The sequence below is a fragment of the Blennius ocellaris genome, assembly GCF_963422515.1.
Source record: "Blennius ocellaris genome assembly, chromosome: 12".
Taxonomy (NCBI): Eukaryota; Metazoa; Chordata; class Actinopteri; order Blenniiformes; family Blenniidae; genus Blennius; species Blennius ocellaris.
In genome coordinates, this window is record NC_137661.1 from 15667628 (window position 1) to 15683409 (window position 15782).

Consider the following 15782-nt stretch of genomic DNA (forward strand, 5'->3'; position numbering starts at 1 on the left):
ATGATACCTTGTGACACAATATTTCCAACATTGCTCCTGAGTTAGGCCATAATATCAGCTGATAAAAATATCAAGGGTACTCTCAACATCATTTGAAACCAAGTGCTTTAAGAGTGATGGCTTCGAGATGCTGGGGTCAGTCTGGTGTCAGTATTTACAGTCAGCCTTTGTGATGCAGGTGAGACACAAGTCATGACTGTAGTCATGACTTGTGTCTCACGTGTGACACACAGTGTCTCACTTGTGTGCTTCTCTGTGATATTTCAAGACCCATAACCAGAAGGACATAAAGTACCTTTTAAGGTCTCTCCTCGTGGATTTTCGTTGCCACCCGAGACAACAGATAAGAAAAAGAGACACCATCGGGCAATTTTGTGTACTTTTTGACAACAGCAATACCTATTTGAACATAAGGTCACCTTCACACAAAGTATTTGCATTTGGACGTATGGCTATCATCGTTATGTAGTTTTGTGTAGCAGAATAACTCACACATTTTTTTTTAAATGGCACATTATTGCCTCTAATGATTCCATAAGCTGGAAGGTTTTATTTTGGGTGAATCACAACGAGAACCTTGCTGTGTCGAACTTTGACTGACACATTTTTAGGAACGAAGCCATCAATGACAAAAAGTATGGAAAATGTACTTTTAACATTTATAAAGTTCATATTATTTTTCATCTTGTGCATTATTGAACTTTAAAATCTTTAACAAATAGGTTGAGCTGAGTGTTGTATTCATGCTCACGATTTTCCCTTTCTGACCAGGCCAGCAGGCCTGATGGGGGTTGTTTGGAGTATAAACAGATGGAATGTTATTTAATCATTTGTTCTTGTCATCGTAGACCTGTCAGACTTTCTTTTCTTCAGCTGCTTAGGCATCAGGGATAAACTAATGCGTCGCTAACAAGAATTTTATCAGGAAGCATTCAAGTGAGCCCTAAAGTCGTTGGCTGGCTTCTAATAAAAATGGCACGCTTACTGAAATATTGCGGCATTTTCGTCTCACGCGGAGGCTGTGATCTATCATCACGAGACTCTTTTACTCAACAACCAACTTGATGAAAATGCCAGCTGCAAACTATGTTCTTATATTGAAATAAGACTTGGCTGCACGCTGCTGACTTTTAACCGAACATTTCAGCATGAATATGCCAAGAAGTGGGACAGAGGCAACCGAACTGGCGGCTGAAGTGTTACAATATTGTTGCTGTGAAGGTCAATTGACCAATGAAGACGGCCGGATGCCTCTGAGTTCTACACAACTGTGACTATCCAAAATGCACAAAATTCAAATTTCATTTCATTTCATAGAAACACCCATGACATAAAGTCACCACTATTTACTAAATTGTTTGAAGTTTTGTTGGTCATGTTACCTGAGAGCTTCTCAAAATAACTTGCGCAACCTCACACATTTGTGTTTTACCTACATTGGGTCACAGTAAACGACTTCTTTGATTGTCCAGATATGCCCGCAGCATCTTTTGGTTGACGTTTTTAACAGGCTCAAATGTTGGAATGAAAAAAGAATATCATACATCTTGTTTTGTCTTGTCTTGTTCGCCACTGCTTCCATGAAGACATCACCAAAATTAAATCACCACCTAATGATCATACCTATCGAGCTGCAGCATGTTATAATATACTTTCAAATGAGAGCCTCATAGAATGATTAGACCAAAAACTAAAACTGTTGATTGTGCAGACTTTGGTAATTTGACAACCGTCTTAAAGGTTGAAGTCATTTTAGCCCTTAAGTGGTACCTGTTGCACAAACTACAGCTTCACTTGGTCCTGACAGGCTGTCTGTGCCGCAGGTTCTTTTCTGTCCAGTCAGCCAGTTGTGAAACATCTGAACCTTTGTTAAAAGAAAAATAAATGTGCTGCTGTGTCAGCCAGCAAGACTCTGCATCTGTGCATAAGTGTTCATATGATCAACTTGTACCTGAACAAATAAAAACCGAAAACAACTACACTCCATCAAGCAGAAAATCAGGACGACTGTATAGTATGCTTTAACTTCCTGGAGTTTGTGTTGCTTCACTGGAAGAGCTGTGGCTCCTTACTGTTGGATAAATGTTTTTACTTTTCATCTAAAACACACACACACACACACACACACACACACACACACACACACACACACACACACACACACACACACACACACACACACACACACACACACACACACACTGAAGATGTCATTCTCATAGCAAACCAGCTGGCTTCCTGAGCTACTCGCCTTCTATGAACATGTCAACATTTTCCTCGAAAAGCTGTGACCACATTTATTTTCCTACCACTGCTGCTGCAAACCAGACTCCGTTGTATTTATCTTTACAGGGTGCCTCTGCTCTGATGCAGGGACCCTGATGAAGAGCAGAATGAGTCACCTCCACCATCTGAGGTCAGTTGGATCCAGCAGAGATGGGAACTGGACAAGCAGTGACTCTTTTGCAATGTTTGGACACAACAAGATGCTTCAGAATATTATGGATATGACAAATTTCCCAACCTGATTTCTAAGAATGCCATGTGGTTACCAGCTCCATGTGTTGGGACCCAAAGTCATAGAAGTGAGTACATGGAAGTAATCAACAATACATTTTATGCTGTTATTCCCTTGGATAGTGGGAGGGCTTCATCCAAACAGAACACTGACAGGAAATACAATTACCAGGAATTTGTTTGGATTCGTGCATGCACAACTCACACTGCTTTCTTGTTTGTCATACCTGTAATGTCAACTGACGGTCAGGCTGGAGGTTGGTGCAGCCACAAATGCTGTCTTTCTTCTTTCTTCTCCACATTTACACGTTATTATTCCAGAACCAGAGGTGGCTCCTCATTACTGATTGTGATGAATGGCTCCATATCGGGCTTTCTGTAGAGCTTCACAATGAGACTTTCATGAGATCCAAGTGAGTTGGAACAAGAAGACAATGACATCAAGCCTGACTCATCAGGAGCAACATTATCCAACTCTGAGTGACAATAACAGCATCACCTCCATCTCAATACTGCTGCAATCCGAGTCCAAACCTGAAGTTCAGGGGGTACAACTTATTTTGCTTCTCGATTTATGCACATTTCTAGTGCAACCGTGTGTTTTTCACATATAGAAGCATCATTATGAGAACTGCTAAAATGTATATTCTTATTCAGAAAAAATGTAATTAGAGTGTTTTTGTCAGGAAAATGCTTATAAAAGGTTTCACTAAGATTTCCTGTGACAAAAATTTATCTTTATGGTTACGAACCATAAATATATAAATAAGTGCAATTTTATAAAAATGGGATTGCAACATGATTGTATCCTGTTTTTTTTTTTGTTTTTTAATGTGTCATCATCCCTACTGTTGCTCAATGCATGGGGGGAATTGCTTTCACAGAAACACATCCTCAGACGAGAAAAATCAGAGAAATGATTTGGCTTAGTATTGTGCAACATGTTTTGAATTGTTCTTTTTGATAAGCTGGCTCAGTGATTACAACCAGCTATAATCCCATTCTGTTAAAACATGTTGTGAGCCACACACTCAGAGCACTTGTGAGCCATGTGGGAGAGACAAATCTGGTATGGTTAATCAGAATAACAATCCATTTAAAGTGCTTGACTTTAACTTGTCTGAGGCTGCATTTGTTTTGTTTTTTTTTCTTACAGAAAGAAACAAGTGTCAGATTTAGCTCAAATACAACCATTTGTTCTATTTGAGTGGATATCAACTACAACTTAATTTCCCTGGCCTAGGTCTGCAACAGCTGAAGCTTTGTAAACAACAACTTGAACCTTTCTTGCTTTTGAAATCTGCTCATTAGTTTAAAAAAACTACAAAAAAAATGTACTATATATGTATGTAGAAAGAAACTGCAGTGATATTTTTTTTGTGATGCAGCTGTACAAAATCATTGTTATTTATACTATCATAAACTATTTGAGGAAGACAGGATCATATTAAAGTAAAGTGTAACAAACCTCAAAACATGCCACCAACATGCCAAGTTTGACTTGACAAGTCATAATCCCCATTGCCTGTGGCCCAAGAGCCAATATACCAAAATATACACATTATTAGTTTCATAGTTAATAGGAGTAAGGAGGTATTTTTAACCAGCATTCATCCTGATACACCATATAGGGATTCAATTAGGAATTGTTAGCACTGTTGTAACGGTGAATGTTGAGCAAAGATCTTGTAGTGATGACAAAAGTCCAGCTGGCGCCAATGGCAAGATGTGAGATACACGTTTCAGTGTAAACACCAAAAAAAAATTCTGATATGCATGAGGCATTGTCACTTGGAATGTTGTCGCGTAAATGGGGCCATAGACTCAAGCTCCAAATAGGATGCATCCATTAGCCTCGGCCGTGAACCTGAAAACTACCAGAAAAATATGTCGTCTTTCACCTTGACGTTGCTATTGGAGGGAAGTCTTCGCTCCTGTGGTGCGGCAATGTCAACATTAAGCCTCTTTAGCTCGTGGTTGATGACAGCTGTTTTCCTGGCATCGTCAACTTGCTGAGGGTCATCAGGAAGGCGAGGACATATTGTTCTGACATTCCAGGTTGAATCAAGCAGATTGTGACGGGTCAATGCCTCATTGGCTGGGGGCTGCCTTGTGTGAGGTGGGCAGTGGAGAGGTAGTGGGACGCGATGGTCCCACCCAGTTGTCAAGGTTGTGAGGGGAGTATGAACTGTTGCTCTCTCCTTCAGTTCCTCTCTTTTGTCACTGACCTGATGGATTTCCACCATTGGCGTCGTTGGCTGCTTTCTCCATCTCTTCAAGGGTTTTGAGCTCCAGTTTGTTTTAATCCTGTGGGTTCTCGGCATGATACCTTTTATACAACTGTTAACATGACAAATACGCCAAACCAGTTGAATATACTAAACTGAAATACAATTTAATACATCAGGGACCATTGAACCATTTGCTCAACTTAACCCGCAGCGTGTGGCTCAATTTACCCCATAGCCACCAGTTTGAGAAAAAGTGCTTTGAAATTCGTGGCATAACACTCATTTTACTTGTTATGCAGAAGATTTACTATTGCAAGCAAATAAAAGTTTTGTGTGTAAAGAAAATTACTAATCCCATCTGCCATGTGCTTCTCTGCATCACAGTAAGATGGAAATGGCCATTGCTTCCTGAATTTATGCTCACATGACGTGAAAATCTGCCTGGTTACCAAGACAGAAGGGGTGGATCAACTGCCCTCCGGCTCATCTCACCCAACTCTCCCCTAATGCAGAAAGTTGAATGACAACATGTGATGCAAAAATGACATCAAAATGTATTTGGTGATGTAACAACCGAGATGATAAACATGTCTCACATGAGGATACAGTGCAAGCTGTACTTTTTGTCCTGGTGAGAAACAGTGTATATATGATGTCTTCATGAACAAGGAGAACTCACAGGCCAGATCTTATCTGTACACTTTTTCTAAGTGTTCATTCTTGGTTTTTGTATGATTTTATAATTATATTTACTTTTGTTGTATATGTATATAGGACAAACATTACATCCGTGTTTTTAAATTTAAATGAATGAGTGTGTTTAGCAGAGCGGAGCTTGATGCGTCGGTTCAAGTATTATTGCAGTCATTGTATGTCGCTAACATTTTATGTCTCCCTTCAGTAGCCTGTGCTTTCCACTCTGTCTTGTCCCTGTAGTTTCCTACATTATAACAGGAAGTTCGGGATAGTCATTAGGTGTAGATCCTGGACTTCAGTTAAAATGTCAGATATCCTGTAAGAAAGCACAGAGACAAACAGTCTGTTGTGTAAAAAATAGCAATTTCCAATTTAGTAGTGGGTGAACACATTTGGACAGAGACAAAAAGCACCAAAGAGCTTAAAATCAGACTCCAAGCTGTTATGTTAATCACTATATGAAAGGAATTGAACTTACTCGCAGGTCCACACCAGTGAGGATTTAATCATGTAAATATTATTTGAAAGCAACTTGAAAAGTGAGTAAAATGTATTTTTTTTATCTCTTTATTAAAACCATTCGGGGCTCTTTCATCAAACAGCGCACTGCATTTCAGCTCACAAAAATCAACGCAATGCACTCAACAGGTGGCATGGAGACCAATTTGATCTTTCCTACCAAAGCCTCATGCATAAAAACACAGAAAGCTTCAGTTATAAAAATACAGACAACAATGGAAGCCTGTCAAAATATATTACAGCTTCATATACAAATATATAAATGTACAATCAATAAATACAAACATGAGATCTTGAGATGTATTTTGGCTATTGTGTAGGCCAGTTCATCAATTAAAAGGCTTGGATGATGTTGTTTTTACACTTTGAGCATGTTGTAATATTTAATAATAAGGGCGCTTTGAAGGCTGGGTTTAGTCAGTGAGGTTAAATGTTTCATGTGAGACACTGTTGAGCATTCGCCACAAAAAAAACAAAACAAAAAAAAACAAAACAAAACAATTATGAGTTCTGCAACATTTAAAAAGTGGCTGTTGTTCATTTTCATAACAAAAACACATGAACAAAGTAAAGAATGCATACCACTACTGGAGTGCAATCTCATTGACCTCGACATCTATAAGTTTAAGGGGGACAGAGTTTTTTTTTTTTAAAGTGACCAGTGACACAATAACCAACACAATCAAAGAACAAGAAATGTTTCAAAAGATTAGATATTAACACATAACTCATAATTAAGAGAATATTGGTGCTGATCAAGGTATTAACAAAGATCACTGTGATTCTCCATTCAGTAGATAGTAAACTATTCTTTGGTCCCTGTAGATTGCTGTCAATTGTAGTGGTTATGAAATATCAAATAAAACAATGATGTGCCTAACAATTATGCCTGTCACAATGAATTACTTTTACATTACCAAGAATCCAAGTTCACATAGGCATTGAAAAGATACCAACTCAAGGCTTCAAAATATATGAAAGATGTACATACAGGATACAAGAAGCATAAAAAATGATTACAAACCAACAAAAGCTACTGAATGTCTACATTTGTCACAATATAAGCACGTCATGAAAAACAAACCTGTAACATTTTTCAGCAGCAGAATTCACAGAGAATCATGAGAAAGCTCATGAAATGACTGATTTGTTTAGCGTCGACAACAAGGTTGTGTCGGTGGCAGGAGGATAAGAAAATGAGATTTTCTTTTTATTTATTTCATAAAACAGCATTCATTATGTATCCAGTTGGTTACTCTGACTTTCCCAGTGTCTCGTGTGTGCTGTCCATCTTTGGCTATGTATGTAGAGATGGAAAATGAGCATGTCAGGTGATCAAGTGCAACTTCAAGCCTCGTTTTGCCCAAACTGACTTCCCTGTGTTTTGAGTTTGTGCATCCTGAAAAACAAAAGCAAACACTGTCAGGCTGTGCGGATAATAAGATCTGATAAAAAAAGAAAAAAAAGAAAATACACATAGATTACTGGACAGTCTATTTGGTGGGGTGGCCATTGCATTCATTTATAACACAAAATACTGGATTGATTTAATCAAAGCAAAGTAACAGAATACATCGCGAATCATGCAGTTATAATAGTACCTTCATGTTTCAATAACATTTAAGCATTTTCTTTAATATGCCATGTTTGAATTTAGTAGATTTCGCTACCATATTATTATAATTGTTATTCATAAATAGATGATTTTAATCAGTGTCAGGGAATATTTTCAAAACTGAGAATATGTTTCAGAGTGATTGTGACTTACAGCTTTTCTTTGCGGCTCAAGTTGTCTTCTTTTGACTTCACAAACACTGCGTCCTCTCCTCCTCTCACCATGTAAGCATACTCTCCTTCCTTTGCACTGAAGATCAATCTAAAATATGAAGAGAAATATGTTCTTAATATAACTGTCTGGAAACTTATGCTGTCTCAAGTAGTACATGAATGCAACCAGGTGGGAGTTGATTACAAAACTCACTTGGACTGAGTGTCCCCTGACTTGATGCGAAGTTTTCTGATGTGGAACTTGCTGCTGCCCCACCAGTCTGACCAGCTGATGATGGTGTCCTTCTCCCAGCGCAGCTTCACAATCATCAGGTCGCCGATGTCCACGTCAGTGGTGATGAGGAAGGACAAAGTGGTGTTATCATTCAGGACAGGCCTGCAGGGTTAGAGGAAGGACAATGCTCAGCTGATCAGCGTGGACTGGACTCTGCAAGGCGGCTGTGAGTGCAGTAATGTCTTTAAATGAATGACAGCACCGCCTAACATACGTACAGAACAAAAGCAATGTTCTCTGTCTCTCCGTGGGTGCCATACAGGGAAATTTTCATCGGCTGCTCAGTGAAGCTCAGCTTGTCCTTGCTGAAGAAATGTGCCTTCACTTGGTAGTGGAAAACTGCAAGAGGAGAAGCAAAGTTACTCTCAGTATTTGTGATTCACCCATTTCTTGCATGCTTGTGGTGCTTTTTAAAGTTTGCTTAACCCTATGAAAGATTTTTTTTCAATCAGTCCGATAGCTGATAACTGTTACAGTTTGCTTTTGAACACTTTGTGCTAAACCCTTGCCCATGAATCAAGAAGTGTCTACAAACCTTATTTAAACATAGTGCTGCATATCCACCACCATTTACAATGTGTTTAATAATAACACTGGTATTCTGTGCCAAATTGTAATTCTCAAAGAAGACTTTTCCATTGCATGTTGTATCACATGCAGAGGGTTCATATTACCTTAGCATAGCACCCCCCCCCAACCTTCCCTTCCTCATGTCCTCCAGAGAGCTGAGTACATGTGTGTGCATTGAGTTTGCCGTGTCCATAAAAACATGTGTGGTCTATTTGCTCACACATTAACTTGAGAAATATCGGTTCCAGTCCAAAGCAGCTACACTCACACTAAGCACACTCAACAACAGTAGCTCATATGCTATGGATTAGTATAATTAAGATATGTGCATGATTTAACTCGACTCTCAGTAATCCTCACTCAAGCACATAAACCCAATCAGATATTTTTCCTGCAGTCAAATGTATTTACAACCTGTGCTCTAGGCACAGACCCTGCTCCCTTTTATTTACCTTTGTAAGGCATCATTCCACGTGTCTTGAGGTACATTTTTGTACTGCGGGCTGAGCGGACCTTGTTGATGTTGTAGCCAAGCTTATTGCAGCGGTTCTTCCTGCAGCTGAGACAGAGCCCCTTGTTAAAGGCTTCTCTGGAGTTGCAGCGGTAGGCCGTGCTCTGCTGTTCAGTGTTGAGCAGAGAGTCAATGAACAAGTGAATGGAGCGCTCGTGAGAGCACTTCACCAGCTGGTCCATGTCTGCAAAACACAGAGCAGAGAAAGTGTAAAGCCTGTGCACGTCCACATCAGATGATGTCATGCTGGTTTGGAATATTACTCCCTCATGTTGACCAGGAGGATTCTCTCACTTGGCACAGTTTCGCTCAATTAAAACACTTTTAAGTGATGAAGAGAGGGAAAAGCAGCAAAACATCAAGCGCAGCTTTAATCTTGGTGGTATGATGGGACTCTTAAAGTGTGTTTGCTTCCAGCCATAACACACACACAACTAAACTGTAGTCCTGAAAGCCAAAGTGTTTGAAGACACTTTACAAACTTGTCTGAACTTCTTCCCGATGATTTACAGCAGCATTGTTGTGGGTAGAATTTTGTATTCAAGGACCGTAAGAGGTGGAGATGGATGCTGCTTTGTTTCACAGTGTTTCTAAATTCAACTCATCTGTGTAATATTACACTCCACATGAAGGGAATCTCATACCAGTTTTGTTTTCCTTCTTCCTATTCCACTTTCTGCCTTATTTGTTCTGTTGTGTAGCGCCAAGGTCATCAAAACAAATTCCTCATATTGTGTAAACTATACTTGGCAATAAGCCTAATTCTGATTGTGAAAAGACTTTTTGACACTGCAGATTAAAGACATTAGCTAACATTATTATTAATAATTCTTATTATTATTAATCAAGATTGTTGCAGACACAGAGAGGGTTTGTGTGACGTACTCTGGAGGCCTTTGATCCCTTCCAGTGCAATCCCCATCAATGTGTTCTGAATGTCACAGCCTGGCTGGAAGGTGCCTCCATTGGGGTAAATGTCGATGTGGCCCACTGGCCTCTGGATGCCGATGCTGCGGTCTGGGGAGCCCCTGGTGTTGGTGTGCAGGACGTCAACAAACTGGGCATCATCTCTGGACAGAATGTTTTCGTTGTCTGCATGTTCGAAGGTGGGGCCTGCAGGATCCAGTCCTGGAGTGGAGGGTTCACATCAAGAGGAGACAAAAAAGTAGATCAGGCCTTCAACCTATTTTAAAATGTTGAGTATTGACGTGCATTAGCCACTTTGTTTTTTGTTTTTTTGGGGGCTTCGTGCAACCTTACAGAATGAGTGAAGCTGGGAACAATGTGAAGCAGTGATTGTGAGCTCTTAATGGGCTGCAGCGCTCAGATCGCAATAAACCCACTATTATTCTAAACAGGTCAGGGAGTTTTCAAAGCTGGATAAACTTCATAGCGACAAATAGGGGGATTGTAGCCAATAACTGGCACTGACTGGCCATATGCACACATACAATGCAGGCTTGGAATGTAACAACGAACAGATTATGTTTCACTGGTGAGCTGGGCTGCTCCCCTGAGCTGGGCTGGAAAGAAATGTGCACATACATTACAGTATGGTATGTTTATACGCGTTGGCTCAAAGACTAAAAGTATCTAATGACAGCTGAAAAACTGGCTTATGGCTTCACGGTTGTGATAGATGCATTTAAGGACAACGTTGCAACTTTTTTGGGGGGGGGGGATTTACAGCAAGAGGCTCAAATTGAAGTCAACCAAACAGAGCCAACCTTTCACTGTCTTATAGAAAGGAAAGAATCTAATGGGGGTATTTCTAACCTGTGATCCTGCTGATCTTATGGTCCGTGAGGTCTCCGGCGATTCCAGCCACATGTGCTCCGAGACTGTAACCCAGCAGATGAATCCTGTCCCAGGGCAACTGCAGCTCTGCCTGAGAGGGAGGAGACGGGTGGGATGTGTCACAAAAAGTATTACATGCCGTAAATAAATTTAACAGGCATCCTGCAGACCTTGCTGGAGGGATTTAAGAACGATAGCTGCTTCTACCTGGTAAGGCTCAGCAACACTCTGCAGAACTGTTCTATTTAATTCCATGCCATGCTCATTGTTGCAAGTTTTAAATTTGGCAGTCATGTCAACAAAAGCCAAACACGTGAGAACACTACCGATGCCGATCGGCCCTTTCTTTTGGCTTGAAGTCAGTGTGTAATGAGAGGCAGCAGTGGGCTATAGACACGATCATAAAATTATTTTTATAGGTATTTAAAATCATAACCAGTAGGATAACATTTTTGCAGCAGCACAACAGTGTCAAGAACATTACATAATGAGCAACAGTTATACTACAATGCTTCAGGAATCTAATCAGCAGAAGGCCAAATCCACTTGTCCACTAGGAAAGTGTGGAAAATAAAAATATGACCCAGGGGCGAAGAATCACACTGAAAAAAAAACTTACTTGTAACCAGGTAACAAATTTGGCGACATCACGGCCCACGAGCTTGGTGTACGCTGCAGAGGTCGGGTAGTGCTGGCTGGCACGGGTCAGCCAGTCCACCACAATCACATTGGCACTGGGCACTCTCTCGTACAGAGCAGACACCAGCTTGGGCACCCAGCTCTCAAACATCCCTGTGACCTACAAACAGCAGACACATGCACAAAAGCCGTCACACATATGGTCAGGTCAGCTGCATGATGGTGTGATTTATTCTAGCCTTAGACATCACTGTTTCCCGCTGCTGGAAAGTAGCCAACACATCATCAGGTTCACATTTTGCTTGCCGGTTCGCTCTAAATCACATTACAGCCGAAGACACATGGACAGTTGGCATTGCAAACTCCAGCCTTTCAGTCGACATCCTCATAAGTGTATTTATGCTTTAAATAATCTCACAATCCTGTAATCGTATCAAGCTGGACTTAGTTTTTTATTGTTGCTTTCAACATTGCATTGACTGTGCTTGGCTTCTGCATGTGCTGCTTGTTGAAACCTACAGACAGACAACTCAAGCAGAGACCAAATTTGATTAATTTTCAACCTGCCTGATTAAACAACAGTATCATCCTGGGGGTGATTTTCGGTATCAATTCATGCTGTACAGCCATCGTGTTTCATCTGACTCACCGTCCAGCCATGTATTATGATAAAGGTCTGTGTCTCTGGATTGAATTCACACTCCTGGATGGTTTGGGGTTCTCCAGCCACAATGTAGCACATATCATCATCTGGGATGTCTGCAGAACGCAGGGAGAACTTGGACACAATATCAGCATAGTCCGTGATCCATTCAGAGGGAGTTGGCAGCGGAGTAGCTGTGGTGTTTACTGTTTCAACACACACACACACAGACACACACGCACGCACAGATACAGACATGCAGGAGATTGTCAGATTGTTGTGACATGACAGTGAAACTGCTCTTTCTATAACAATGTTGTTACAAGCTGCACCCATGCTGCTCACACCTACAGGAGTCATACAGCAGAGTGATGCCCGGGGTCGCGGAATAAATATTCTCAATGATATCAAACTATCAAGGACGTGCCGGTCGGAGTATAAAGCATGACAGTGTCGCCCCCTTATGTTCCCCCTGAACTTTCACCGGCACAACTTCGATGCTACTGAATTGAGTAAACTCTCAACAGCTTGAATATCTTCATAGAAATACTTATTTAAAGTTACTAAAATTCAATTATTTTTTTTTAATTAATAGTCCTTGACTCTTTCATTTAGTCAATGCTGTTGTAAAAAAAAAATAATTCAAACGCTAAAGAATGGGAGAAAAAAATAGATTAAATAAAGGCAAATTCGAACGTTAAGTGACTTGGAGTGTGGAAAATAATATGGTGTGTTTTTAACAACACTTTAAAAATGTATATATATATATCTGTGCTTTTATAATATAACCTGAAGAAAATCGCGGCGATTATTCAAACGTATGAGCGGATGCTGTGTTAAAGTGTGACTGCTTTGCTCAGCCAGGCTTGCGGCTCAGCTCCTCTTCGTGCACACATGGAGCTGGGTGGCATGAGATGGGATGCAGACCTGAACCCCCTTTTTCCACGGGGTTATTCTCGGTCAGCGCGCATTAATTAACCTGCTTCCGCCTGTGTTTATCATGAGCAGCATCACCATATAAAAACAAACAAATAAATAAAATAAATACATCTTCAAAACAATAACATTAAGTCGGTCTTACCTAAAAGAACGGTGCTGTTGGCAGTGGCTTCGGGGTCTGAACAAAAAGTTGCAAAGATTTTTCCCAAAATTATCCAAACAGTGAAAAAACATATGTTTCCCTTTCCCATATTATTGAGGTGTTTTGTCTTCTTGATGAGGCCCTGGATTTTAAAAAAAAGTTCTTCGGATGATGGCCACTTGTATATCCACTCGTGTGCTTTACAAAAGTTGGAGAGCAGTCGTATCTACAGAGTGAAGTTTCTTATGGTCTGTCACAGTTGCCGCTCCAGGTCATCTTTATGGGTGGCTCATTTAAATATCCAAACAGGATTGGCTTGGAGGTTCGAGGGCGGAGATTAGACTTTGTCCCGGCTATGAGTTGCAGAGTGAAAGAGAGAGGGGGGGGGGTCATTCACAAGGTTCCTCACAGGAGGGCTGCCCCCCTTCACACATCACCACCAGAGTCATCCATCAACTACTTATCAACAGATTCCCAAGCAATGAAAGGGGGGAAAAAAACTTCCCTTTACCTGAGAAAGACAGAAACTGTTCTAAAACTGGCAATGGTTTCAATGCACTAAGACTGTTTCCATCCACAACTTCAAATTCTTAGAATCATACGACAAAAAAAAGAGCAAAACACATATGTGTTGCCTTAGATAAAGTTTAACCACCTAATGTAATACAAATATGATCACATATTGTATGACTATAATTCTATTTATAAGACACTGTATAAGTACTATACTACACTCTCACCCTGTATCCTAAAGAAACCTTCACAGCAGTGTGTAAGTATTAAAATTGAGATACACCACAGTATATCAGTTGCAGTAGTGGTACTTTTATGCATGGGCTATATTTTTCCAGTGTGTAATTTTACTCATAGTCAAATTACAATGTACACTCGTTAATGTGTACTTGTTCAAATTAGTGTGAATTGTGACCAGTCCAGGTCACAATTTAGACTCATTGAGAGTGTGTGAACTGCAGTTTGCTGTCACCCATCTGGGATTCGCTCCAGCAACCCAACACACTGAAAAAAGGCAATAGTTTGTGGTTAAATAATAACGTATACTACAAAGAGTATTTATTGTCTACATAGGACTTAACAGATTTGTCATGATGGGGTTACCACAGTGACATGACAACCTTTTTTTAAAAATACAAAAAGTATGACTCAATACCAGAATTATGTCGAAAGGTTGAAAAAAAACTGTGAACATGTGAAAGTATAAAGAAAAACTAATCAAATGGACTAATTTAATATAATGTTATCACAAATAAAACTTTACTGCAACTAAAATTCTATAACGTTGTTCCAATAGATATTCAATCTTTGTGAACTACCTTTATGTATTTAATGGTCGTCATAAATAAAATCAAAAAAACAAAAAGATTAAAAAAAGCAATTCGAAAAATAAAGCTAATTCTTTAATCCTGATATATCCATTTCTCAACATATTTCCTATGAGGCTCATGTGAACATATCTTCTCCCTTCAATGAGCTTACAGTTGACCCAAAAACCCCTGAATAAGATGCAGGAGGCATTCAGGGCATCCGAGCATGCAACCGCAAAAACACAAAGACTACAAAAGTGCAGGTTCACCCGGGGCAATGCTTCACATACTGTAGTATTTATATTGTCAGTGCGAATGTGCCTTCCGCAGCACTCAAGCAGCTCATTTAGATCCCCAGGGGGGTGGGAATTAGTGTCCATTTCTAAGAGAAGAGCATCACATCACATGTCAACAGAAAACTGTTGAGGATTAAAAATGATTACAAGATAGACAGTAGTACAATGAAGATATTGAAGATACTAGAGAGCTTACAAAATGATTGTAACATGAATGAATTAAAAAAAAAGAGGTGCTATGTGAGAATTAAAATTAGAAGAAGAATGCAGGAAAAAAACAACAGGAACTACTAGGACAACAATTCTGAAGAAGGTGTAGGTGGTTCAGGGGGTGGAGTGAGGCTTTTATATGCTTTTGTCTGGCTACTGGAGTGTGAAAATGTGTCCTTGTATCATAGATACATCAGAGAGGGGATGTGTTAATGAACCCCATTTTTTTTGTTTTGGTGGACCTCGTCTGCGATGTCTGTAGTTTAAAGACAAAGCATGATGTCAAGTGATACCACAGTGTCATTTCCTGTGGCCGCTGGCCATGTAAATGAATAGAAACGAAAATGAGAGGCACACTTCTTCCTGATAACGAGCCACACTAAATTACAACAAGATGTTGAGACACAGCGAGCATGTTTAGTGGTGGCAGTTAAACCTTTTTTTTTTTTTTTTTTTTTTTTTTTTGGGCCCTTGAGGGACACAGAGGAAGAAACATCAGAGAAATGAAAGACATATGGAGGTTACAAGCAGACACGAGAGAAATGTGTTTGTCAGAGTTTTACGATTATTTTTGAGCCAAAACACCTGTGTGAGAATATTTTACACTTCTGATTTCTTTCCAGCACCAGGGCAAAAAACACAGGCTGACTTTTCACCCAGATTCTGTTCTAAAGCATTATTGTACACT

General features: G+C 40.0%; 1 protein-coding gene across 1 annotated transcript; it reads right to left on the reverse strand.

Annotated features, from left to right (window-relative positions):
• Positions 1-6019: 6019 nt before the first annotated feature.
• On the reverse strand, positions 6020-13503 carry lpla (lipoprotein lipase a). Its single transcript, XM_080506590.1, has 10 exons — positions 13267-13503; positions 12192-12391; positions 11523-11702; positions 10883-10994; positions 9992-10234; positions 9048-9290; positions 8244-8364; positions 7945-8127; positions 7732-7839; positions 6020-7362 (listed from the first exon to the last, which is right to left on the reverse strand). The coding sequence occupies exons 1-10, from the start codon at positions 13373-13375 to the stop codon at positions 7311-7313; spliced, it is 1551 nt and encodes a 516-aa protein (XP_080362716.1). The 5' UTR covers positions 13376-13503; the 3' UTR covers positions 6020-7310.
• Positions 13504-15782: the final 2279 nt, after the last annotated feature.

What these genes read in the sequence shown, in the direction of transcription:
- lpla (XM_080506590.1), bottom strand. Translation starts at nt 13,375, where the DNA reads ATGGGAAAGGGAAACATATGTTTTTTCACTGTTTGGATAATTTTGGGA. An exon ending in AATTTGTTACCTGGTTACAA is followed by an intron (nt 10,995 to 11,522) that starts GTAAGTTTTTTT and finishes CCTCCCTCTCAG; the next exon opens with GCAGAGCTGCAGTTGCCCTG. An exon ending in AGGGATCAAAGGCCTCCAGA is followed by an intron (nt 9,291 to 9,991) that starts GTACGTCACACA and finishes TGTGTTTTGCAG; the next exon opens with ACATGGACCAGCTGGTGAAG.